The sequence below is a fragment of the Brachyistius frenatus genome, unplaced genomic scaffold, assembly GCF_029030835.1.
Source record: "Brachyistius frenatus isolate BFR_SWC_R1_liver_20210118 unplaced genomic scaffold, ASM2903083v1 Contig_402, whole genome shotgun sequence".
In the NCBI taxonomy this organism is placed as follows: Eukaryota; Metazoa; Chordata; class Actinopteri; family Embiotocidae; genus Brachyistius; species Brachyistius frenatus.
Genome location: NW_027211001.1, coordinates 120,692 through 144,411, shown reverse-complemented (window position 1 = coordinate 144,411; position 23,720 = coordinate 120,692). Strand labels below are relative to the sequence as shown.

The 23,720-nt window shown below is 46.0% G+C and overlaps 3 protein-coding genes across 4 annotated transcripts in view; all 3 read left to right on the top strand.

Annotated features, from left to right (window-relative positions):
* ulk2 (unc-51 like autophagy activating kinase 2) overlaps window positions 1-2,241 on the top strand; it is a 39,271-nt gene extending 37,030 nt beyond the window's left edge. Inside the window, exons 21-27 of the mRNA XM_069724946.1 lie at window positions 62-199; window positions 291-532; window positions 636-814; window positions 941-1,059; window positions 1,194-1,351; window positions 1,508-1,643; window positions 2,152-2,241. Coding sequence (XP_069581047.1) covers window positions 62-199; window positions 291-532; window positions 636-814; window positions 941-1,059; window positions 1,194-1,351; window positions 1,508-1,643; window positions 2,152-2,216 — 1,037 coding nt within the window. The 3' untranslated portion in view covers window positions 2,217-2,241. The remainder of the gene's footprint in view (window positions 1-61; window positions 200-290; window positions 533-635; window positions 815-940; window positions 1,060-1,193; window positions 1,352-1,507; window positions 1,644-2,151) is intronic.
* A 3,879-nt stretch (window positions 2,242-6,120) lies between these two features.
* On the top strand, window positions 6,121-14,839 carry LOC138636740 (aldehyde dehydrogenase family 3 member A2-like). Its single transcript, XM_069724949.1, has 11 exons — window positions 6,121-6,223; window positions 6,750-6,916; window positions 8,301-8,532; window positions 9,844-9,929; window positions 10,015-10,223; window positions 10,344-10,461; window positions 11,094-11,235; window positions 12,049-12,215; window positions 12,311-12,410; window positions 12,484-12,722; window positions 14,406-14,839. Exons 2-11 carry the CDS (start codon window positions 6,755-6,757, stop codon window positions 14,418-14,420), a joined length of 1,470 nt encoding a protein of 489 aa, XP_069581050.1. The 5' UTR covers window positions 6,121-6,223; window positions 6,750-6,754; the 3' UTR covers window positions 14,421-14,839.
* Window positions 14,840-14,919: 80 nt separating this feature from the next.
* LOC138636739 (aldehyde dehydrogenase, dimeric NADP-preferring-like) lies at window positions 14,920-21,915 on the top strand. 2 transcript variants are annotated; one of them, XM_069724948.1, is made up of 10 exons: window positions 14,920-15,265; window positions 15,993-16,166; window positions 16,247-16,478; window positions 17,754-17,839; window positions 18,063-18,271; window positions 19,277-19,394; window positions 19,465-19,606; window positions 19,682-19,848; window positions 19,963-20,062; window positions 21,295-21,915. In XM_069724948.1, the coding sequence occupies exons 2-10, from the start codon at window positions 16,011-16,013 to the stop codon at window positions 21,606-21,608; spliced, it is 1,524 nt and encodes a 507-aa protein (XP_069581049.1). In that variant the 5' UTR covers window positions 14,920-15,265; window positions 15,993-16,010; the 3' UTR covers window positions 21,609-21,915. The 2 variants fall into 2 exon arrangements, with proteins under 2 accessions (XP_069581049.1, XP_069581048.1); XM_069724947.1 differs by lacking the exon at window positions 14,920-15,265 and having other exon boundaries at window positions 15,868-16,166.
* The last annotated feature ends 1,805 nt before the right edge of the window (window positions 21,916-23,720 follow it).

Below are 23,720 nucleotides of genomic sequence, written 5' to 3'. Positions count from 1 at the left end.
CACTACGTATTTATTCAGTGTATGACAGAAGTAAATGAGTGAACGTCTCCTCCCCCCACAGCCCCTCCAGGTCCCAGTGGGCTGGCTCAGGGTGGCTCAGTGAGTCCCCGTACTGTCCTCTTCACTGTGGGGTCGCCGCCCAACAGTAGCACTCCTCCCACCTGCAGCCACCTGGGCACCCGACCGCGCACCACGTCAGGTGAGGAGGCTGCCGTGCAGGTAGACCAGCTGCGAGCTCTTCCTCCTGAAGGTGTTCCTCAACATCCGTCTCTGCTCTGTCCGTCTCTAAGTGGGGTCCAACAGCTCGGCCGGCTCCCTGTGCTCCACCAGCGGTCGGGTCTACGTCGGGTCTCCTCCCGGCATGGCCATGGGCTCCTCACCTCCGGGAGGTTTTGGGGGCGGGCAGATGGTCCTCGGGGCCGAGGGGGCTCCCAGCAGCCTGCGCTACGTCCCCTATGGGACGTCTCCACCTAGCCTGGAGGGGTTCATCACCTTCGAAGCCCCCGAGCTGCCGGAGGAGACGCTGATGGAGGTGAGAGCGCTGACGTGGTTCTCGTCTCTGTTTCCCATCACTGATTTATTCCTTTTTCCGCTCCTTCCTCATTTAAATGTAATCTCTCTGCTTCTCGGCTCAGCGGGAGCACACGGACACCCTGATGCACCTTCGCATGATGCTTTCATTCACCGACTGCGTCCTGGAGATGGCAGCAGTCCGAGCCGGGGGGGTGGAGCTCGGCGTGTCGGCCGCCTCCCTCTACCCCCCCCAGGACAGCGTGGTGGTGGACCAGATCAGCCAGCTCAGCAAAGAGTGGGGGTGAGGAGACGGAGACGGGCTGATTATCTCATGATAATGATAAAATCCTGTTTGTTGTGTGCTGCTGCTGCAGTGCTCCAGAATCTCCACTTGTCTCATGAACTGTGGTTGTGCTGCCCCCTACAGGCAGGTGGAGCAGCTGGTGCTCTACATGAAGGCAGCTCAGCTCCTGGCCTCCTCCCTCCATCTGGCCAAGGCTCAGATTAAATCTGCCAAACTCAATCCTTCCACGGCCGTCAAACAGGGTGAGGACTCGTCCGTCTCCCTTTATATGACTCAGACTGTCCAACGAGCTTCATCAGCAGGAGGAAGACTTCTGTGAAACCTGTGTCTGTTTACTGTTTGTTTACTTGATAAAAGTCTCCCTGTCTTCCCTCAGTGGTGAAGAGTCTGAATGACCGCTACAAAAGCTGCATCTCCCTCTGCCGGCGGCTCACCGACAAACTCAACCACTTCTTCTCCGATAAGCAGCGATTTGTGGATGAGATCAACAGCGTCACGGCGGAGAAGCTCATCTACAACCACGCCGTGGAGATGGTGAGTCTCACAGCATCTTCCAAGGATCACATCTCAGTCAGTATCATGCAGATATGGTGGGTGCTGGTCTGCCTCCTGATGGTGTGTGTGTGTGTGTGTGTGTGTGTGTGTGTGTGTGTGTGTGTGTGTGTGTGTGTGTGTGTGTGTGTGTGTCAGGTTCAGTCTGCAGCTCTGGATGAGATGTTCAAGCAAACGGAGGACATCGCCTACCGCTACAGCAAAGCTGCCATGCTGCTGGACGGTCTGTCCAAGATCCTGCAGGACCCCACGGACATCGAGAACGTGGTGAAATGTGAGTACACACTGAGACGCACACAGGCTCTCGCACATCTGTGCTGAAGCGGCACACTCAAATCATTTAAGGGAACTTTCTACTTTTCTTTTGGGTAAAAAGCAAAATTCCAGACGTGCACGAGTCAAACATACAAACATACGGTGTGACACGGATAAACACTTTAATGACTTAATAATTCTCCAGCATCAAGCTGCAGTGCATGAGACAGTGGAGCATCATGTATGTAGTATTATCTCATTCATCCCACGCACTGCTAAAGATTATACAGCAGGACAGAGTGAAATCTGTCATTTTACTCTAATTTTTCAGAATAAAAGTTCCATAATTTGACAGGAAAACTTGGCATTTAGAACAATTTGGGGGCTTCATTTGTGCCTCATGACCACCATCAGTCTCCAGCCTCCAAACCAGCAGGCCGGTGGTCTGATGAATGAACTTGACTTATCTAACAGTCTGTTTTGAATGACTTCTGTTAACACGCTGGTGTTCTCTGTGTTCCCTGCAGATAAAGCCAGTGTGGACCGCAGGATCTCCGCTCTGTGCTACTGTACTGTCACGCTGTATGAGTAGCATCACACACACACACACACACACACACACACACACACACACACACACACACAGAGGGACCACGTCCTCAGACTGTTGACTACCATCCCTCCATCCTGTAGCAGTTCAAGCACTTTTTTTGGTTCGGTTACATCTGTATTTATCAGTTTGTTTTACTGGCTGCATCAAACTGTGACTGATGCACAAATTTACAACCAAAGATGACAAAGGATCCAGAAACAGGAAGCTGATGGTGGATGTGGACAAAGTGCCCTGTGAGGTGCAGTTTCTACGTGGTGGTGGTGGAACACCATCGGATCAACACATATTCTGGATATCTTTTGTTTGGATTCACAGGATGATGAGACGCTGCTGTGGGCTTCAAACGGACTCCAGCTCCACATGAAGCAGTTCTTCTTTTTAAAATCCATCAGCGGATATATTTTCTCTGTGTTTGAGTTGTTCTTGTTCTTATTTATTGGTTTGGATGAACATGGAGTCTCCTGCCAGTCTTGAAAACCTTGAGTATTGGAGCGGAAGGACACGGGAGAATATAGCAAGAGGCTGATTCACTGTAACAGGTCCAGGCGACCCGGACGTCCACATTAAACACAAACTCCTGTTACAGAAAGCAGACGGCCGCAAGAGCAAAGGAACCTGTACATTTGTAACTGCTTTGTTTTTATTTCTCTTGTGTTGTTAGCTCAAGCACTTTATTGTGGATTGAGAGGAGACAGACGTGTGAAGGTAGAAATGTGAAGGCAGGAGGGCGACGGTTTTCGAATCACTCCTGCTTCCACCCTCAAAACACACCCGCTCTGTGCACATGATCAACAAGTCTGCAGAGGTGCATACATTTCCCATAAGGCAGTGCAGCCGGGGGCACTGTGCTGTCAGGCTGCAGCTCCACTTTTTGAGGCCAGGACATCACAGATTGACTATATGTGTGACAGAACCTCTGACCACCAGTTCACTGATCTAAAGTCGTACAGTTGAAGAGACATGCCTCGGGTTCTACACAAAACTATCAGTTTACTTGAACCTTTTTAAAGTCTTGAGATTTACCTGACTGGAGCATGAAAGATGTGGAGTTTCCAAGAAATGTGCATTTTCCATGCATAGAGGCTCTTAATTACAGGGAAATGCACTCAAGTCATCCCCCAGTCTGACTTCTTTCTTTAATCTCTTGGAGGTTTTTTAACTTTCTGGAAGTGTTTCGTTAAATCGGTGGAATATCCCTTTAATTCCAGATGCACTAGTTGTGTCTAGCATGCGATAAAATAAACTGCAATGTGAATGCAGCCATTTTAAGGCCTCTGTGCTCTCTTAGGATCTCATACATCATACTGCTACTTACAAAAATACTCCGTTTCATCAGTTCCATAAGAAATAAATGTCCTCGCAGCTCTGGTTGGCTCACATCAATTTGCAAGAAGTTGAATTGATAGGAAAGCAGGACTTGCAGTGACTTGTTGATCATGCTGCTGCAGGACGGAGGGGTGGAGGTGGATTCAGGGTGAAAGAGGCTCGGATACTCCGAAGAAACGCAGACGTTGAGTCTGGACAAGCAGCCCGCCGCCACCGCAGCGCTGAACAGCCAATCAGGGCTCCACTTCAAACCCCTGACAAAGTGAAACTGAACGGTCAAAATACTTGACAAGTTACCTTAATAATAAGTTTTATTTTACAAAAAAAAAAAAAACTACAGCTTTTTATTTCCATCAGAATCTGTAGCTAATTTTTTTTAAACAAAACTTGATGTTTGCAAACTTGTATATATTTGAATGTGGTGCATGTGATGATTCCTTTCCCCTATTTTGGGAGGTGTGTGTGTGTGTGTGTGTGTGTGTGTGTGTGTGTGTGTGTGTGTGTGTGTGTGTGTGTGTGTGTGTGTGTGTGTGTGTGTGTGTGTGTGAGAGATGGCAGTTTGAGGGGTGTGGGTGTTGCTGTCAGACACCTGCCTGTCAGTCTAAGAGCACAAATCTTTATATGTAGATAGATGAATTTGTATTGATTTTATTCATGTCTGCCAAGGGTTTGATAAGGAAAACCTATTTTGGCACAACAGGAGTGTGCCAAAGACTATAATAAAACTCGTGGCAGCTCCAAACCTTTCCAGAGAGTTCTTTCTACCAGGACTGTTCGTTGTCCAGATCACATTTTATTCCTTTATTATTGTTTGGTCCCTCCGAAACGTTGAGAAACAAGTTGTCAGATTTCATACTCGTGTCCACGAACCTTGTGAGACTTAATTTGTCACAATCTGCACTGCCCCAGCGTCCACCCATCCCCCCCCCCCCGTCTGCTGTGCTCCCAACAGTGTATGTACTGTATGTATGAGTGTATATATACACGTGCACTTGCCAGGTTTGCATTAAGGCCAGTAGTATCCAGTTAAGGAGGTGCCTTCTTGTGAAAGCAGGCCTACTCCTCTGTACAGGTGTGAATACATTCTTTCTGTGTACAAATGTGTATAAAAGCATTCGCAGGTGGTCTCTGGGACTGTTCCTCTCATGTACTGTTCTTTTTTCTAGACATATCTGGGTTTCAGTTTTCCCTCCTTGCCCTTGACATGAGCACTCTGAACCACATGAAGCCTTTTACTGCACACAGAGTGAAGAGGGACAAATAAAGCTGATGGAAACCCGCCTGAAATTTTGCCCTGTAACTGAAGATGGACTGTTTTAGATAACGCATGGGTACTGAGTCTGCATTTTACCCCGTAGAACCTCTAGAGCGTTGAATGTATGTACCCTGTTGTTGTGCGCCTCTCCAGCTTTGATCTGAATGCATTTTGAAGATACCGCCGTCAGTCACGACCCTGAAGATGCAACACTTTCCAAGCACCGATTTTTCAAAGGGAAATGTTAATGTTATAGTTGTGTCTCTCACTGAGGGGTGTCTCTCTGTTCTTTATGGAACTCAAATATGGTCTTTGTTATTAAAAAGAGAAAGAAATAGAGCTGTGTGGCTGTGCTTTGTTTTGTCATACATTTTTGAGCAGATTCCCCAGATGATGAGTTTGGATGAAAAGATCTCAACTGTAAAAGTTAATATACGATGATATGAAATCTGTCCAGAGCTAGACGGGCTCATATAGAAGGTATGTTGGCATTTTTCCAGAATTTTTTTTATTTGTCCTGCAAGCTTTCAGGGATCCAAAGTATGTTATGAAGCAATGACTCCTGCAAAGTAACAACACGTCTTGATTACAGATGAAGTGCTCTACCAGTTACATCACGTATACATTCAACAACCTGCTTTTACAATTAGTGGCTTCAGATATTCCTAAAAACAATTGATTTTTGTGCCCTTTCTTTCCATGCTTCTAACATAATTATCTGGAACCCACGTTTGTACAGCCAACTTCGTTTACCAGTCAGATTTTTTTCAGCAGGCGTTGTCTGCAGCTGATAAAGTGAAATGAATGAATCATTTTAGTGGTGTTCCACTTCTTTGTGCAGTATTTGTCACGAGGAAACGGCCTGTGGGTGGCGCTGTGCGTCTGCTGGGGTTTCCTGTTTGGAAAATAATTATTGCACTATGTAGGTTAAACCCCACTGGCTCTTGGTGTCACCTTAATAATTCACAGTCTCCTGTTATTCAAGCTGTCAGTGGTGCATGTGTTGTCTGTCCGCTGATGGAACACCTGCAGTTATTTGACTAGTTGACAGTTCACTGGCAGAACATCCACTTTTCTATCTTTACAACCACAAACCAAAAACAACCAAAACTTCTGCAATTCAGGGTGAAGTCCAGGTCACACCCGGACCGCTGGCAGGCCTGTGAACCGGCTCCTTTAACTGCAGCCTGCCTTGTTCTTGTTGTTGTTGGTGTTGTTGTTGTTGAGGAGGACGGCCCCTCGGTTGACTGTGCGTTGTGCTGATTGGTGCTTTCCTTGATTGACACATCTAAGGGACCAATCGATGGCGCCGTCACTGCTGGGCTGTGGCTAACAGCAAAACATTATAACTTTGTAAACTGATTCGTTAGCAGCTGTTAACAGAGCGGAAGAGGAGCTTTGAAAGGTAAAACTTATTTATTATATACATACAAAGCGCTTTATTAACACTACACAGCTTTGAGCACGAGCACATCTGGTTCAAAGGGTGTACAGCTACGTTGTACCGCTGTTAGCAAACAAGCTAAGTCAAACTGATCCGCGAGTTATTTCAGTGTTCAGAGTGAAACAGCTGATCGATAGAACACCTGCTGGGAGAACACGTGACCACGGGTTTTATTAGTGTTGAGAGTGAAACAGCTGATCGATAGAACACCTGCTGGGAGAACACGTGACCACGGGTTTTATTAGTGTTGAGAGTGAAACAGCTGATCGATAGAACACCTGCTGGGAGAACACGTGACCACGGGTTTTATTAGTGTTGAGAGTGAAACAGCTGATCGATAGAACACCTGCTGGGAGAACACGTGACCACGGGTTTTATTAGTGTTCAGAGTGAAACAGCTGATCGATAGAACACCTGCTGGGAGAACACGTGACCACGGGTTTTCTCAGTGCTCAGAGGGCTTGATGTTGTCTTCGTGCCTCTCCAGGGAGGATGTCCCGCGAACAGCTGGTGGTGGAGCGGGTCCGGAAGGCCTTCCAGACGGGGAGGAGCAGACCTCTGGAGCACCGCGTCCTCCAGCTGACCGGCCTGCTGCGCTTCGTGTCCGAGAGACGGACGGAGATCACGGAGGCGGCGAAGAGAGACCTGGGCAAGGTGGGTGGAAATCATAGTTCTTACTAACACAAGAATCTGGAGGATCTCAATGAACACACATATTTTTACTTCTGTAGTCAGACAAACCAAATCAAACTATTCCTCAAATATAGAAAGGGCGGCACGGTGGTGCAGTGGTTAGCACTGTCACCTCACAGCAAAAAGGTTCCTGGTTCGAATCCGGTCCTGGGCCTTTCTGTGCGGAGTTTGCATGTTCTCCCTGTGCTTGCGTGGGTTCTCTCCAGGTTCTCCGGCTTCCTCCCATCATCCAAAAACATGCACCTCAGGTCAGGTTACCTGGCGCAGCGCTAGTGGCAGCCTGCTGCAGCATCTCCCCCCTGAGAGCCCCCCTGCTGTAGTGAAGACATTTCCCCTCGGGGATTAATAAAGTGTATAAAATCAAAAATCACCTTTGCTCATCAGTTAACTGAGAGAACAACCTGTGTTCAACCTGAATAATCTACAGTTTTATTAGAAAGTTCATCAGCGAACCAGGAAATGGAACTGAGGACACAGAACATTACACATCTCTATGATGCTCGTGGTTTTGTATTTGTTTCTAAAGTTGCTGATCCAGTTGGCTTCGTTGCAGTATTTCCATCAAATACTGCCAGTAAACACGTCTAAAGCACGACCACAAACCCCGACAGGCAAGCCTGCATGAGATCAGCTTCCAGCTGTGCACCATAGAGCGGGACGACATGTCACTAGAACAGAAGAGAATCTCAGTGTTTTATCAACTTTAATGAAATGTCTTTCAGAAGAACACTATTGCACCTGTGCAGCATTTCTTTGACAGATTTAAACAGGTTGAGATACAAATTTAGAGCGTTGAGCTGTTTGGAAGAAGAGCGTGCTTCAAATATCCATCACTGAAATCCTCCAAATAGGTTATTATTGATGAGATTGTGGTTCTCCTGTTCCTTCAAGAAGACGTACGGTGACAATGATACTGTAAACTAAAGCAGGAGCAGATCGTCTACATCATGACGGCACCACATTGTGTGTTTTGTTCTTCATTATGAGGACTAATGTCACAGACAGCGCTCGTGTCTGTGTGAGAGTGTGAAACAGTTGAATTATTAGTGGATTATGTTATGTACTGATGAGTAGAAATGACCCGTGAGGAACAGTGTGGATGTGCTGCAGGGAGCCGGACCGCTTTGACCTCTGAACAAACTGATGGTCGACACACGGTAACGTGTTCGCTGTAAATACCATTTATTTCCATGATGCAGCACATGATTAAACTCTGAAGCACATTTACAATCACGGTGATTAATGTGCTTCTGCTGAACAAATCAATATAGAAGTCGTATGTAAACTATGACTCGTATATCAACACACAACCAATGATCATGGTTTTGTTTTTTTGTGCTTTCAGAGCGAACATGGGACGGAGCTGTTTGAGACTCTGGGCCTGGAGGGAGAGATCAAACTGGCCGTGGAGAAGCTGGCGGAGTGGGCGGCTCCCCGGCCGGTGGAGAAGAACCTGCTCACCATCTCAGACGAGGTGTACGTGCAGCCGGAGCCTCTGGGAGTGGTGCTCATCATCGGGGCCTGGAACTACCCCTGGGCCGTCACGCTGCAGCCGCTGGTCGCTGCTATCGCTGCAGGTGCCGTATGGACACATCTATTGATGCACTCGTGTGTGTTTCGGGCACAGCCGGTGGCGGAGCAGCACAGACTTATTTTATTTTCACACAGTCACACAGAGACACTTCCATCACAGAGGAAGGAGGCATTTTAAAGCAATAGTTGAGCATTTAATATACTTCACCAGTTTCTTGCTGAGAGTTATGAACATTGATAACTTGAAATAAAAACGTATCTCAGCTTAACATACTAGAAAAGGAGGAAACCACCGAGCTCCACTGAGCGGAAACAAAATCTGCTCAGACCTGAGATCGTCCGGCACAGTAACATCATAAAAAAAGAAATAAACCATGGTGATTTTTTTTTTATACTTTGACGGCTGAAACAAACAAAACATAATGTGTGAATTAGTAAGTTTTGCAGGTCTCGACCGAGCCATTATAAGACTGCTGGGTTGACCTGTTCATTATTTTATTCACGCATTCTGCACACATCAATAATATGATTTTATAGATTCCTACATGAGAAGAATCTGAAAGAAGTGGCCTGGTTTATTATGTTGGTTTTTTTTCTATAAGTTTCATGAAGTGAACATTTATTGTCGGACTACAGTGTTCTTGGAAAAGCATTTTATTTCCTACATTTCTTTTCATCTGCGACAGCTGGACTCCAGACGACCTGTTTTTATTGGTTGTACAGGTGTGCCAAACTTTTTCCCTTAGTCGCACCAGCTCACTCACATTTTGTAACTTTATTTGTCAGTTGCGATGAACGTTGGCTATTTAAATATCTGAAGGTTTAAACAATGTCCTGTTTCATCCTCTACAGCTGGTGACAAATATCTGAGATTTATTTCACTGCAATCAAAATAATCCTAAACTCTACTTTCCTTCAAAAACTGTGTAATTTAGTTTTTAATCACAAAATGCGGGTCATGATATACGAGTTCATCTACAGTCCCAGTGTCTCCTGCTCAACCAGCTCTGACCTGATCACGTCCATCTAGCAGCTGCACAGCCGCTGCCTCGCTCTTCCTCTTCCTCTTCCTCTTCCTCTCCCTCACACTCACACACTTGCACTCACAAACACTAATGAAACTTTGTTGTTAACTTACATTTGGACTTTAGATAATAAAAGGCACCATAACGCTGAAGTGTGTGTTGCTTCACTTCTGTCAAACAATGCTGCGTTCAGGGACGGTCAGACATCGTGGTTATGATATTTGGTCTGAGCTACATTTCAGGTGTGACCAGTGAAAATGTTTCGTTACGTGACAGATATTTGACGTGATTTCCACTGTGCCGCCACGGTGTCTGTCTTCTATCTGTCAGGTAATGCAGCGGTGATAAAACCGTCTGAGATCAGCTCTCACTCCGCCCGGGTCATGGAGGAACTCCTCTCTCAGTATCTGGACGAGGTGAGCCTCCTGCCGCGTTGCATTATGACGTGTTTACACGTCTCTGTGCATGCAGGGAGTGTTAATGATGATGCGCTCCCTGTAGGATCTGTACCCGGTGGTGACCGGCGGCGTGTCGGAGACCCAGGAGCTGCTGAAGCAGAGATTCGACCACATCTTCTACACCGGCAGCAGCACGGTGGGCAAGCTGGTGATGGAGGCCGCAGCCCGCCACCTCACCCCGGTGACCCTGGAGCTGGGCGGCAAGAGCCCCTGCTACATCGACAAGGACTGCGACATCACTGTAGCATGTCGGTCAGTCTCGTGTGTAAAAATAGCAGAAAAATGAACTCCGCTGAAACGTCAAGAAAACAAACCGACACACAGCAGAGGTCCTGGCTGAGTTTCAAAACTTCCCTCTTTCTCCAAATCCAGTCGCATCACGTGGGGGAAGTTTGTCAACTGTGGTCAGACGTGCATCGCTCCGGACTACATCCTGTGTGAACCCTGCATCCAGAACATGGTGCTGGAAGAAATCAAGAAGAGCATCAAGGTTGGTCTGAAATCCAAAAAACACATCTTTTATTTATTTATATTTATATATATATATATATATATATATATATATAGCTGGAGATGCTGATCGAGTATATATGATATATACTCGATCAGTATCTCCAGCAGGTGACAACAAGCAGGTGAAAGCTGGAGAACTCGTGCTGCATCGCCACAGTTCTGCTGGTTTGGACCGAATGTTTTCAGCTCAGAGTCTCCGAAGGTCCCGGTGGAACTCGGTGTTGACAGTCTGACTCTGGGGGACGAACTCACGGTGACACAAAGAAAACATCTCGCCCCGCTCATCTCCTCGTTGCTTCTGACTTTCTGAAGCATTTCAAAGGTCTCCATAGTCCAGTATGACTCAACATTAATGTGTACGCTCTGCTAGAATTCACTGTGTCATCATAAATGAGTGAAACTCAGGTGCTGATGGAGATCAACTGAACTGCTGTGTAACAGGAACGCTCTCTGAACTGTTAGACCGACCTTCCTATTTCCATTTATGAATCCCAGTAAATGCTATTCAGTCGAACACCATGAGAAAGTTATTAGGACAAAGCTTCCATAACTTTTCTTTCTCGAGGTCTCTTATTGTGATCGAATCTCTCGTCGTGTGACACTTTGCAGGAGTTTTACACCGATAATCCGAAGACCTTCGAGGACTACGGACGCATCGTCAACCAGCGCCACTTCAAGAGGGTGATGGCGCTGATGGAGGGCAGCACGGTGGCTGTGGGTGGAGATGCGGATGAATCCCAGTGTTACATCGGTACGTGGTGTGTTGGAGCCGGCAGTCCGACACTCCCGAATGGGCCTTCATCTTCCGGGTCGGCTGTGGTTGAGTCTTTTAGAGGATGGAGTCACAACCTGTGAGCTTGAAATGTGTCTCTGAACAGGTTGTACTTTTCATGTTGTTGGTGGAGTCTGACTGGATCACTCGGTGGTCAGTTGGTGACCAGCAGGATGATGAGCCAACATGTCAGCGAGTGTATCAGTGACGTCCTCAGACCGGCTGAGCTGAAGGAAACACGTTAACAACACAGCTGCAAGACATCCAACCAGTTATTCAATGTACCGTCTGTCTGTGAAGGTTCTCCGTCATCAGGTCACTATATTTCAATGGGTTTTTTGCAGACAACTGAATTTTCTTGAGGACGGTGTTTTTAGGAGTCTTTCTGCTCTGAGGTTAAACATCTCGAAGCAGCAGATACCACTTAGAAAGGCTTCACTTACTTTTCCCACCAGCGCTGGAAACCTTTAACGAGGTTTCAATGAAGACACGAAACATTCAGATGCTTTATTACCTTCAGCTCAGTGTGTGTGTGTGTGTGTGTGTGTGTACTTGTGTGTATTTGTTTCACTGTTTATCTGAAAACATGATGGAGGCAGCCGTCAGTGGTCCAGGTGTCCCAGTCCCTCCCACCTCCCCCTCTCCAGGAGAGAGTGAACACAGTATAACCCCCCGTGTCCTTCCTGAAGGAGCCTCCAGGGGGCGTCCTGGTCACCTCAGCCGGCTCTTCCATTCAACCTTCTTTAACTGTATATCCAACAGTTTAATGAGGTCATGTCTCGTCTCCTTCAGCTCCCACGGTGTTGAAGGATGTGACCGGTGACTCCAACGTGATGCAGGAGGAGATCTTCGGCCCTCTGCTGCCCATCATCACTGTGACCGGTGTGGACGAGGCCATCCGCTTCATCAACGAGAGAGAGAAGCCGCTGGTGGTCTACGTCTTCTCTCACAACAACAAGGTGCAGCGGCTGTTTATTTCCTGTTTCTGGGGTTTAAACTCTGGATGATCTGGGCTCTGTTTGACTTCCCGTCTCTCCTCCTGGTTGACCAACAGCTGATTAAAAGAGTGATAGCCGAGACGTCCAGTGGAGCTCTGCTGGCCAACGACTGTTTGGTCCATTTTACCGTCAGCGCTCTCCCCTTCGGAGGAGTCGGTGAGTGTTTCTCTGTCGTCTCACCAGCTGGTGGTTCTGACTCTGTGGTTCTGACGGACCTCTTCCTCCTCAGGTAACAGCGGGATGGGCTGCTACCACAGCCGCCACGGCTTCGACCGGCTCAGCCACCTGCGCAGCTGCCTGATCAAGCAGCTGAAGATGGAGGGCATTAACAGCATGCGGTACCCCCCCCACACCGCCAAGAAACTGGGCTGGGCTCGCTTCTTCCTGCTCAAGCAGGTCAATGTGGGCCGGCTGCGCCGCATGGCGCTGCTGGCTGCCGCGGTCGGCCTGGCGGCGTTTGTGGTTCAGGTAAAGAAACTCAACTTTACCGGTCCGGTCCAAACAGGGAGACCAGGTTTGGTTGTGTTGTCAGAGATGTTGTGGTTCTGAAGTTTCCTGAAAGGAAATTAGTGACAATCGTGTTTATTGATAAATGATCTTTGAAGGAGATTCATTAACAGAATTACTGCATTCAAATCTTATTATTGGACACTGAACTCTCCGTGTTTCTTTCCTCTCTGATTATTATTAGTATTATTTTTACAGTTACGCTTTAGAAGCTGAATCTCCGTGTCCCAGTACCAAATGACAAAATACATAACCAGCACCACCATCATTTCTTTTTACATGCAGGGGAGAGTTTGAAAAAAGCTAAATGAACTTTACTGGAACTCTCTTGTGTCACATGACTTAAAACGTGTGAGCAACAATATGAAAGTCTTGGAGGGAAAATGTCTCTCCGTGTTAGTGATCAGTTCAACATAACTTCTCTACGTGTTCACAGCTCTCATGAAGCGGCTCACTGGATGATAATGTTTAGTCTTCAGTTCCCCACCATGCAACAAACAGTATCACAGGATTCATTTACATTTTTCTAAGTACTTCAACTGAATATTCAATAAATGCTGGATATTTTTTATTTTTTATTTCCAGCCACAGAAGCATCACAGTTTGTGATATTCTGTTACAGATTTTCAGCTACTTCAGCTTCTTTAGAGGTTGAATGAGACGCAGCCTCCATCAGAGGTCTGGAGAGGAAGATCAGCGTCTGGGGCACTTTTCTTTATGACAATATGTGCCTGCAACATATTCATCTAAATACCTATCTTTTCTTTCTGTTTTTAAAGAACCAGTTACTTAAAGGGTAACATCCTTGCAACAGCGCCCCCTGTAGTCACGTTCTGTAGGTGTAAACGCCTGTAAATGTAGTCTGTGCTCGTCCATCAATTTAACTTCACATTCTTCTGGTTAAAACTGCGTCACCAGATTGTGACTGACACGTTTTTTTTAAGTCTGTTTAATGTCTGATGTAGAAGTTATTATTTTCTGTTACAGAGCCATAACATGCTCAGTATGTTCACGTGTTTGACCCTAACGCCACCTTCAGTCTTATTGCCCAACAAAGCCACGTGTTGGCCGACAGCTGTCAGATGTCAGTAATGATTTGTCTTCCAGAAGCAGATGTTGTTCTGGAATTTCTGATTGTCTGTTAATGATTGACGCTCCAGATGAAATCATGTTAAAACTAAAGTGGAGTCGTGTTGGGAGCAGGATAGGAAACGAGTGACGGGACCGCGTTCACCTTCACACCGGTTCTGTTTCTGATTCATGTTTTTCAACCCGTGGATTATTTGTGTTGTGGCTGTTTACAACTTTGTAAATAATAACACGCATGTTCCCAAGATAATTGGCTCCGTGCCCCCCACCCCCACCCCACATACCCACCGTCCCACAGGCCCGTCCCCTCACACAACAATGGCTTTGTCTCCTGCACACAATGTTTGGTGTTGTGCAGGAAATCTATCCACATAAAGCCCCCTCATCTACCCTCCCTTCAATTACCCAGCATGCTTCACTCTCCATGTCTAAATGGCCTCCTTTGTTTGGGTCCACCCCACCACCTTTGTTGACATCCACCCTTGTTGTGCTCCTGTGAACGGCTCCTATCTGCCATCTCTGTTCAAACAGCCTCCTGTCTCCTGTTTCTTGCAGAGGTTCCTGCGGTGAGGCTGAGCAGCAGAGACCTGGGGGGGGGCTGAACTTTGACCCTCAGCTGGTGCAGGTGATGGTGGGACCGCCTCGCAGCGAACGTCCTACAGTGAAACATTTACCTTCACTGGTCCATATTGTCCCATTCATGTAGATAGTTTTACTCATTTAAAAATGTTTTTTCAACTAATTTTTTTTTTAGGCTGCTGTTGAAGTTTTAATCATTTTACATCCATTTTATAGAAATGTCTTTTGTAAAAATCTATAAATATTCTATAAATTCACATTATACAAATCTCAGAATGTAACTGCTTTAACATGGTGATCCATCATTGCATATTCTGTCTGACTTTAATGGTGCCGGTTCTTTATAACGTTTCATTGTCGTCCAAACTGTCTGCAATTAAACGTCAAGAAAAAAGTTCACAATACATAAATCATTGGGTGACTTTTGATCTTTGTTGTTTGCCTCGTATAAAGTTGATTATTTATTTACTCATGAGCATGTTATTGAGATCCCAAGGTTCATGTAATTTATGATGCTGTGACTGATTGGATGTTATGAAGAGACATGAAGTCAAAAATTAGTTCAACTCGGCTGTAAAGAAGAAACAAACAGGAGCAGGCAGATGATGATGATGATGACGTCATGAAGTAGCCCAGTGTTTGGAGGCGGTCTGAACAACGCTGCAGGTCACAGCCAGTAAACTGATCCCGGAGCAGCGGGAGCGCTGAGCGGTGCACAGAGAGCCTGGTGGCCGGTCGGTGAGTCGGAACCGCTGCGGGATCAGATCAGCGATTCGGATAATATTGGATCCAGAACCTGCTGGATGTGTTTTTGAGCCGAGCTCCTCCGGACTGTGGTGAGTTTTTAATACGTCTACATTCATTTACATCCATTCAATGAACAAAGGTCGCAGGTTAAATATAAAATACACATTTACAGCTTCCAGCAGCCGCTGTGTTTTCTGAATGATCACTTTTAACATCATGTCTCCAAATTAAGATATCGGCTTGAAGAGCTGTTTAATCTCCGGTAAACAGATGTTTCTATTGGTTAAGGCACGCGCCAATGTGAGCTTTATATGGACTTCTTTATCTGTAAAACAAGACTTCATAAGATTAAAAAAAAAACAACAACAACTAGTTAAAAGCCAGTTATTTTGTCTACAGGCTGCTGGACATGAACCGAGCAAAGGGAGAAAACAAGGAGTGGAAATAAGAGTCATTAATTCAGATGATATTTAAATCACGTTTTAGGACACAGTATTCCCCTTTCGTTTCGTCAGTTTATGTTTTATCAGGCAACACGGTCTCACTCCGTTCACCTGTTTAATGGCAGCTGTCCTGAACTTTAAATGAAAAGTTTAAAATTGCACAAAAAAACACGCTTCCTTCAGTTTTCAGTCCAACAGAACCTCGAACCAGTTTGTGTTGTCTGTGTGAAATCTGACCGTGTTGATTTGAAATGTTTTCTTCTCGGGTTTTAAAGCTTTTGCTTGGGACGGTCTCGCTGAGAGATGAGGTTGATTTTTGCAGATGAAGTATATGATTGAAGGGGATGATGGATTGTGCGTGTCGGGGGTGCAGGTGTGTGCAGGTGTGTGCATGGAGAGGCAGGCGGTGCAGCGGGCCAGAGAGGCCTTCCTCAGCGGCAGGACTCGGCCGCTGGAGTTCAGGCTGCAGCAGCTTCACGCCCTGCAGACGATGCTCACGGAGAAGGAGACGGAGATCTCCACTGCCCTCAAACAGGACATCAACAGGGTGAGTGGTCACAGGACACACGTGGAGAAGCTCTTTCCATGCTTTCTCCTGAACTGACAGGTGTGCTGGGTTCCTCACAGAGCCAGTACGACACGCCGCTCCTGGAGCTCATCGGCATCGAGAATGAGATCAAACTGGCCGTGGAGAAGCTGGCGGAGTGGGCGGCTCCCCGGCCGGTGGAGAAGAACCTGCTCACCATCTCAGACGAGGTGTACGTGCAGCCGGAGCCTCTGGGAGTGGTGCTCATCATCGGGGCCTGGAACTACCCCTGGGCCCTCACCCTGCTGCCGCTGGTCGGAGCCATCGCTGCAGGTAGGCAGCCTTCCTGTCTCCAGTCGCTCAAAACATCTTCATCCACATCCCCTGCTTCAGTCCCACCGGCAGTGACGCAAAGCCTCTGCACGGCCACACATGATTAGTTATCAGACCTCAGGTCAGCTGTAGATAAACACAAGACGTCCATGTATTCATCAAAAAGGTGTAGTCAAAAACTATCATTCTTGTTCAATTCTGCGGTTCCTTCAGCTCTGTGGAGTTTTCTTATATGTTTCCGCTCATTGTTTAGATTTTTCTGTTTGGGTTCACTTCAACCACCTTCATCAGTGGAGCATCCTGATGCTCATTTTAGGTTAAAAAAAAAAAGCTTTAATAAAAAGCTGCTGTACATTAACCTCTCAGCAGTTGGACATGTTGGAGCCTCACACTCCCTCAGGAGTTAGTGGAGGACAAACCGAACAGTGTCTCTGTTCCAGTCACTAATGACTTCCAGATAAACATCTTCAGGAATGTGGTCTAATGATCAGAATAAATGTTGGATAATTAATGTGCCATTTCTTAGCTAACTCAACTCATGGGGACAGAATGTGTTTCTACATCATCATAACCTTTATTCAGATTAATGTAACATTAGGGTAAAAAAACAATCCCATTTTATTCTGAAGTTTGTTGCTTCTGCTTCTGAACAGTTTTTGGCTCCTGAGTGAATTTCAGATCGACCTGTCCTCTAAGTTGACAACAGAAAGGACGTTATATCAGACAATTTAAGGGATTTATGTGAAGAGATTATTGCGCATGTTCACTCTCTTCTGAGTACGTAATATAATTTGTATTTAAGGTGTAATTAGATATATTGAGATATTTACATATTCTTTCATGGATCCATGGTTACAGCTGCAGAGACAGTTAGAGTTACCCTTTGCTGAGTTTGAACTAAAATCACTTAATGATTCCTTCTTAAACGAAAAATACACATTTTGATTTACTGATTGATTTATTGCAGGTTTTTTTGGTCTTTAAAGAGCAGGTTTACATTTTTGAGTTGATTTATTATATAGACTTTAGTACCGGACCTCTTCAGTCTGCCTTCCACTTTGAATACTGCTCTCTCTCTCTTTATGAGCTACTACAAATCTCAGTAAATATGCATGTAGGTGAAACTTCCCAGCTTTGAGAAGACTCGTTGGAGAAACTGTTGAGACTTCATCTGGCTGCCCCCCCATCTCTGCATTCTCGTCCTCCTACTGCTCCGCTCTGCGTCACTCGCTGATCTCATCCCATTCACACAAACCTGTGTTCTCTCCTCTGCAGGCGACGCAGCTGTGGTGAAGCCGTCGGAGCTCAGCGAGTACTCGTCCCTCCTCCTCCGGGCGCTGCTGCCTCGCTATCTGGACAAGGTCTGAACACCGGCTGCTATTGTTGGTGGAATCACGTTGTACCGTTGAAGCCTCGCACCAACACGGTGCATCACAGATGCTTCTGACTTCCATCATCCTCAGTGTGTCGGGAATGCGCCTCATTTTCAAGCATGCTTGATATTTTTGGCAGTTGTCCCGTGTTTCTTTTATACCTGTAGGGACAGAGAGATCAAATAATGAACGTTGTTCTGTTTATTTCCAGGATCTGTACCCGGTGGTGACCGGCGGCGTGTCGGAGGCCCAGGAGCTGCTGCGGCTCCGCTTCGACCACATCTTCTACACCGGCAGCAGCACGGTGGGCAAGCTGGTGATGGAGGCCGCAGCCCGCCACCTCACCCCGGTGACCCTGGAGCTGGGCGGCAAGAGCCCCTGCTACATCGACAAGGACTGCGACATCAGGGTCGCCTGCCGGTAAACATCACTTCTCCGAACTGAATGGCAGGCTGCAGCTGTGAGGATGTGTAACCATGGCGATGGGCGGCAGCAGATTTACCTGCTGTAGCTGCTACGCCTGCAGCATGCAGCAAATCATCACTACATATGATGATTTATGAAATACTGACGCAAATGATCCTTTAGGAATTAAATTATATTGGTTCTATGGGTTGCAGGTTTTCAGTTAATTTTATAAGCCAAAGAACTGGACTTTCCTCCACTTTACTCAGTTTTCAAAAGTGTTCCATTGTTTTAAGATAGATTTCCTACATTAGCAGCAGTCATCAGCTTTCATTCATTTCAGAATGGGACAAAAAAAATGATAGAGGAGAAATAAAACCTGCTTCAGAATTTGTAGCCATTATTTTTTTACACTTTAGTTTGTTAGCTCTCATTTAGAAGACAGCTGCTGAACACTGACCTTTTTTTTTTGTTAGCTAATGATTCCGGTTTTCAGACGTCTGAGTGCCACTGAACGCGTCACCAGTCCATGTTAATGTGAGAATAACCGCTCTGCCTGGAAAGCAGACAAATCACAAGAACAGGAAACAATGCAAATGTGTTCACGTTTGCAGCTTCATCACCCCGTTGTGAACGGCTTCGAACCGTTCTGAATCCAAATAGACAAAGTTTACATTGTTTGAAAGCACAAAGCCTCCCAGTTCAACCGCTAAAAAACATTTTAAGACTCCAACAACAGCAGTGTGCACACCTTTTCTATCAACTACACAGGAAAACACTGTGCTGCACACGGTCTTCTCTGTAAGAGTCCAACACACAAAACCTTTCCAGGTTTTGAGTCTTTTTTCTTACAGAAGTGGAGATTGTTCAGGGACCAACACAAACCTTCAGCTGTGGTTGGATTTGCTGGTTGTGGTTTTTGCTTTGTGTTCGTAAATGTACCTGCATGTGATGTCTTTCAAGCCTGTAAACTCTGGAACATTGAAGTGTAAATGAACACGGTGTAAATTGTGTGTGCAGTCGCATCACCTGGGGAAAGTTCGTGAACTGCGGCCAGACGTGCATCGCTCCGGACTACATCCTGTGTGAACCCTGCATCCAGGGCCGGGTGGTGGAGTGCGTCCGGCAAACTCTCCTGGTAACAGTTCACCTCACCTGACATCACGTACGCACAGTGCCGAGCTTTTATCGACACCTTTTTCACGCAGGAATTTTACGGCGCCGATCCCAAATGCTCGCCTGACTACGGCCGCATAGTCAACCAGCGTCACTTCAACAGAGTCGTGGGTCTGATGGAGGGATACACGCCGGTGGTGGGAGGACAGAGCGACTCCTCGCTGCGCTACATCGGTAGGAAGATCCTCCTCGTTCATGGGGATCATGGTTTGTATTTCTGTTTAATGCCCGCCCATGTTGCCCTTAAAGCCCCGACGGTGCTGAAGGACGTGCCGCCCCACTCCAGGCTGATGCAGGAGGAGATCTTCGGCCCTCTGCTGCCCATCGTGACTGTGAGTGACATGGACGACGCCATCCACTTCATCAACGAGAGAGAGAAGCCGCTGGCGCTCTACATCTTCTGTTCCGACAAGAAGGTGAGCTGCGGCTGCAGGAGACGTCCTGGAGCAGCTTTTAATGTGTCCAGCTCTTCTTCACGTGTTATCTCGGTTTGCCCCCCCACCCCTTCCTCCTCCTCCTCCTCCTCCAAGGCGATAAAGAGGATGATTGAAGAGACCACGAGTGGAGGAGTCACAGTCAACGATGTGATGATGCACTACACACTCAGCTCTCTGCCGTTTGGTGGTGTTGGTAAGAATGCTTTAAACTCTTATTGTGTGAAGTGTATAATCATCATCACTTGCTCTTTTCTAAGTTTGATGGAATTATTTTGGGTGTTTGACTGTTGAGTCGAACAGAACAAGCTAATCAATAATGCCAGTAATGCTGTTGGAGCTGTTTGCACTTAGTTTCCATCTTGGTGACATTGATGCAACCAGTCGCTGCGTAAAGGCCCCCGAAATGGACAACGGTATTGGCAGCATACGAGATCGATACATGTTATTTTTGGACAGAGGAAACACGTTCAGTAATGGCACTAAATGGCTTTTGGTGGGAAACAATAGCAGATTGTTGCGATGTGATTCCTGTTTACTGTTTAGAAATTCATTTAAGTCCAGACGGTCAGTCTTCGTACAGACGGTCAGTCTTCGTCCTGACGTTCAGTCTTCGTACAGACGGTCAGTCTTCGTCCTGACGTTCAGTCTTCGTCCTGACGGTCAGTCTCCGTCCTGACGGTCAGTCTCCGTACAGACGGTCAGTCTCCGTCCTGACGTTCAGTCTTCGTACAGACGGTCAGTCTTCGTCCTGACGGTCAGTCTTCGTACAGACGTTCAGTCTTCGTACAGACGGTCAGTCTTCGTCCTGACGGTCAGTCTCCGTCCTGACGGTCAGTCTCCGTACAGACGTTCAGTTTTCGTACAGACGGTCAGTCTTCGTCCTGACGGTCAGTCTTTGTCCAGATGTTCGTCCTGTCAACATGTTTTTTTTTTCGGAGGTTGTTGCTCTCGTTCACCCTCCTGTCCTCATATTTATCGACAGGAATTATAATTATATGCGCATCACATGTTAAGCGTCAAATCTCTTCTCGTAGCAGCATTAATTGTTGCTGCCGCAAAGAATTGTGGGACAGCGTTGTCTCCTATCTGGTGTATCCTCCGGTAAAGGAGATGAGAAAAGAAGCACTGAAGCTCCTTTCCTCAGCATTTGAAGAATTCAAACAGCTCTTACTATGGCTGACACGTATGTACTTCCAGGTCACGTCACTCACTGAGGAACGTTCCTCAGCAAAGTTGACTAGTCGAACGCAGCTTTTATTTTGGTCCGGACCATCATCAGCTGCAGCCTGCTTTTTTTCTTTGTGAAGTTTACATTTCAAAGTCTTCGTTCGGATGTGGATGTCTGACATCCCACATTTTGTGGTGTTTTTTCTTACATGAACCATGTGAGAAGCATCCTGACGTTCACCTGTGTCGCCCCTCCAGGTCAGAGCGGTATGGGCCGCTACCACGGCAAACACACCTTCGACCAGCTGAGCCACCAGAGGGCGTGTCTGGTCCGCTCGCTGGGCATGGAGAGCGTCAACCTGGCCCGGTACCCTCCTCAGAACCGGCGGCGGGCGCAGCGGGTGCGGATGGCCCTGAAGTCGCCTCTGATCGACATGTCCAAGAGGACGCTGGTGTGGGCCGTCATCGCCACCGTCATCGGCTGCGGCCTCTTCATCACCCTGCTGGTCATCCTGCTCATCGCTGCAGGCCTCAACTGCACCTGCTGGTACTGGAGAGGCTTCTACAACTAGAGACAGTCCAACTCTAACTTCCTGTACAAAGACCAAACTAAGTGCCTGCTGCAATGATCTTCGTGTCCACAACACACATTAAATCCTGTTTCATATTCAGATGTTTTAAAGATAAAGAGGAAGATAACCTTTATTAGATAGATATAGATAACTTTATTTGCTGTCTTATTTTGTATCGGATGTCCTTCGGTGAGAGTTAAACACTCCTCCCTCATCCTTCTTTTTTAAAAGTTAACATTTACATTTTTAGGAAAACATTAGTGTATTTTGCTTTTGTTCCAAAATTAAAAGATTTGTTCATACAGTATATGATGATTTCACATTTTATTTCAGCACTGAAAACAAAGTTTAAAGATCCTTTTTTTTTCCAAGCAATGTTTAACTTGAATGGATTCCTTCATGGATATTATGAACTGTTATCTAGTCAAATCTGGGGACAAATACACAGAATATCTTTAATAACTTGCACTAAATACGACTCTTCTGCCTCCTGACTTTTACAGTCTATCACTGTTATGGCCACCAGAGGTCACTATTTGTATTTAATTCACTTCATTAAGCTGACTGTGATTAATTAGATGATGAATCATTTGCTTCAATGTTTGTGAACCCTTTGATATTTCTGCATCAATATGACCTGAAACATCATCAGATCTTCACACAAGTCCTCAAAGTAGATTAAAAAACAAACAATGAATTAACTGAGACCAAAATATTACACTTAGTCTTTTATTTATTGAGAAAAATATACAAATATTTCATATCTGAGTGGCAAGTCTTTAAGATTATTAGCTAATTTGAAGGTGAAATCAGAGTCGGGTGTTTTCAATTAGCGGAATGATCATCAGGTGTTTTTTGTTTTATTCCAAGGAAGATGCATCAGACTCTGGGCTGCTTGTGTTTGTGGAAGTGAGTCGGAGTTTGTACAAATGAACCAGCGTTACTCTCCACAGGAGAGGACAACAACAGTCAGCATGTCATGTAATATTCCACAAGAAAGGCTTCTCACACTGCTTCATGTTGATGTTCATGAGTCCACCATCAGGAGAACACAGTTTGATAAAGATCACATGACCAACCAGAGGGCTGTTAGATAAATGTTTTGTGGATGGATGCGACCAAAGAGAACAAGAAACGTGTCAGGATCATATTTACGTTTGCATTGTTATCGTGTCTGAATAAACAGCTTAAAGTGATGCAGTCAAATTCAAAACTCTGGCAATAAATCCTCCTTTAACACTTTCAACACAAACTAAACTTCATGAAGTGAGTGTTTACTGCAGGACTCTGGAAAGGTTTAAACTACACTACACACTAGTACATACAATCATTGCTGCATTGTAATGTGTTTTTGTGGTCATGTGTGTTACACCTATCACATGTCTGAACAAAGAGTTCAGGGTTTGTCTGGGAAGTGAAGCTGCATGTGGATGCAGATGTCTCTTGGTGATATGACGTGTTTCTGTCCAAGTCGTTGGCTCTGCAGCCGCACTACAATGGAGGCATACTGTGAGTAGCCGCCAGGTGGCGGCAGAGAGCTGTGGTAGTGCACAGAGAGCTGACAACACTACAGTCAATTCATGTTTATCTTTATTGGCTTTTATATGAAGTTATAAAGCTGCTCCATCACTTTCATCTTTTCAGGGTTGATTCTCTTACTTCTCTACGAATCAGACAAGAGAAGAGAGAAGGTGATAAAAATGCTGATATTCATCTGAGTCATGTTCAGTTTTTATGATGCCGTCAAAGCGCGTGCTCTGGAGCAGCAGTAAAGGATGCAGAGGGATCTGTAGGCCATCAGGCAACAGTGTCATCCACCTCCATTATATGTTAAAGGCTACTGTAGGCTGTGATATTTTATTGTACATGTGATGAGTGTGGATTCCTGTCAGGAGGAGCTCTGTAGCCACCGAGTTGGTTTCTCTGCTGCTTTCTTTGTTTTCTTATCTCATGTTGAGTGCTTGTCTTCATTTGATTTCCTGGACCATTTAAATAGCTGCCCTTCTTGATTATTAATTTATATTTATATATCTTGTGTGTGTGTGTGTGTGTGTATATATATATCTTGTCTGATATATATGTTTTTTTTCTCCCTTAATAATAAAAACCTTC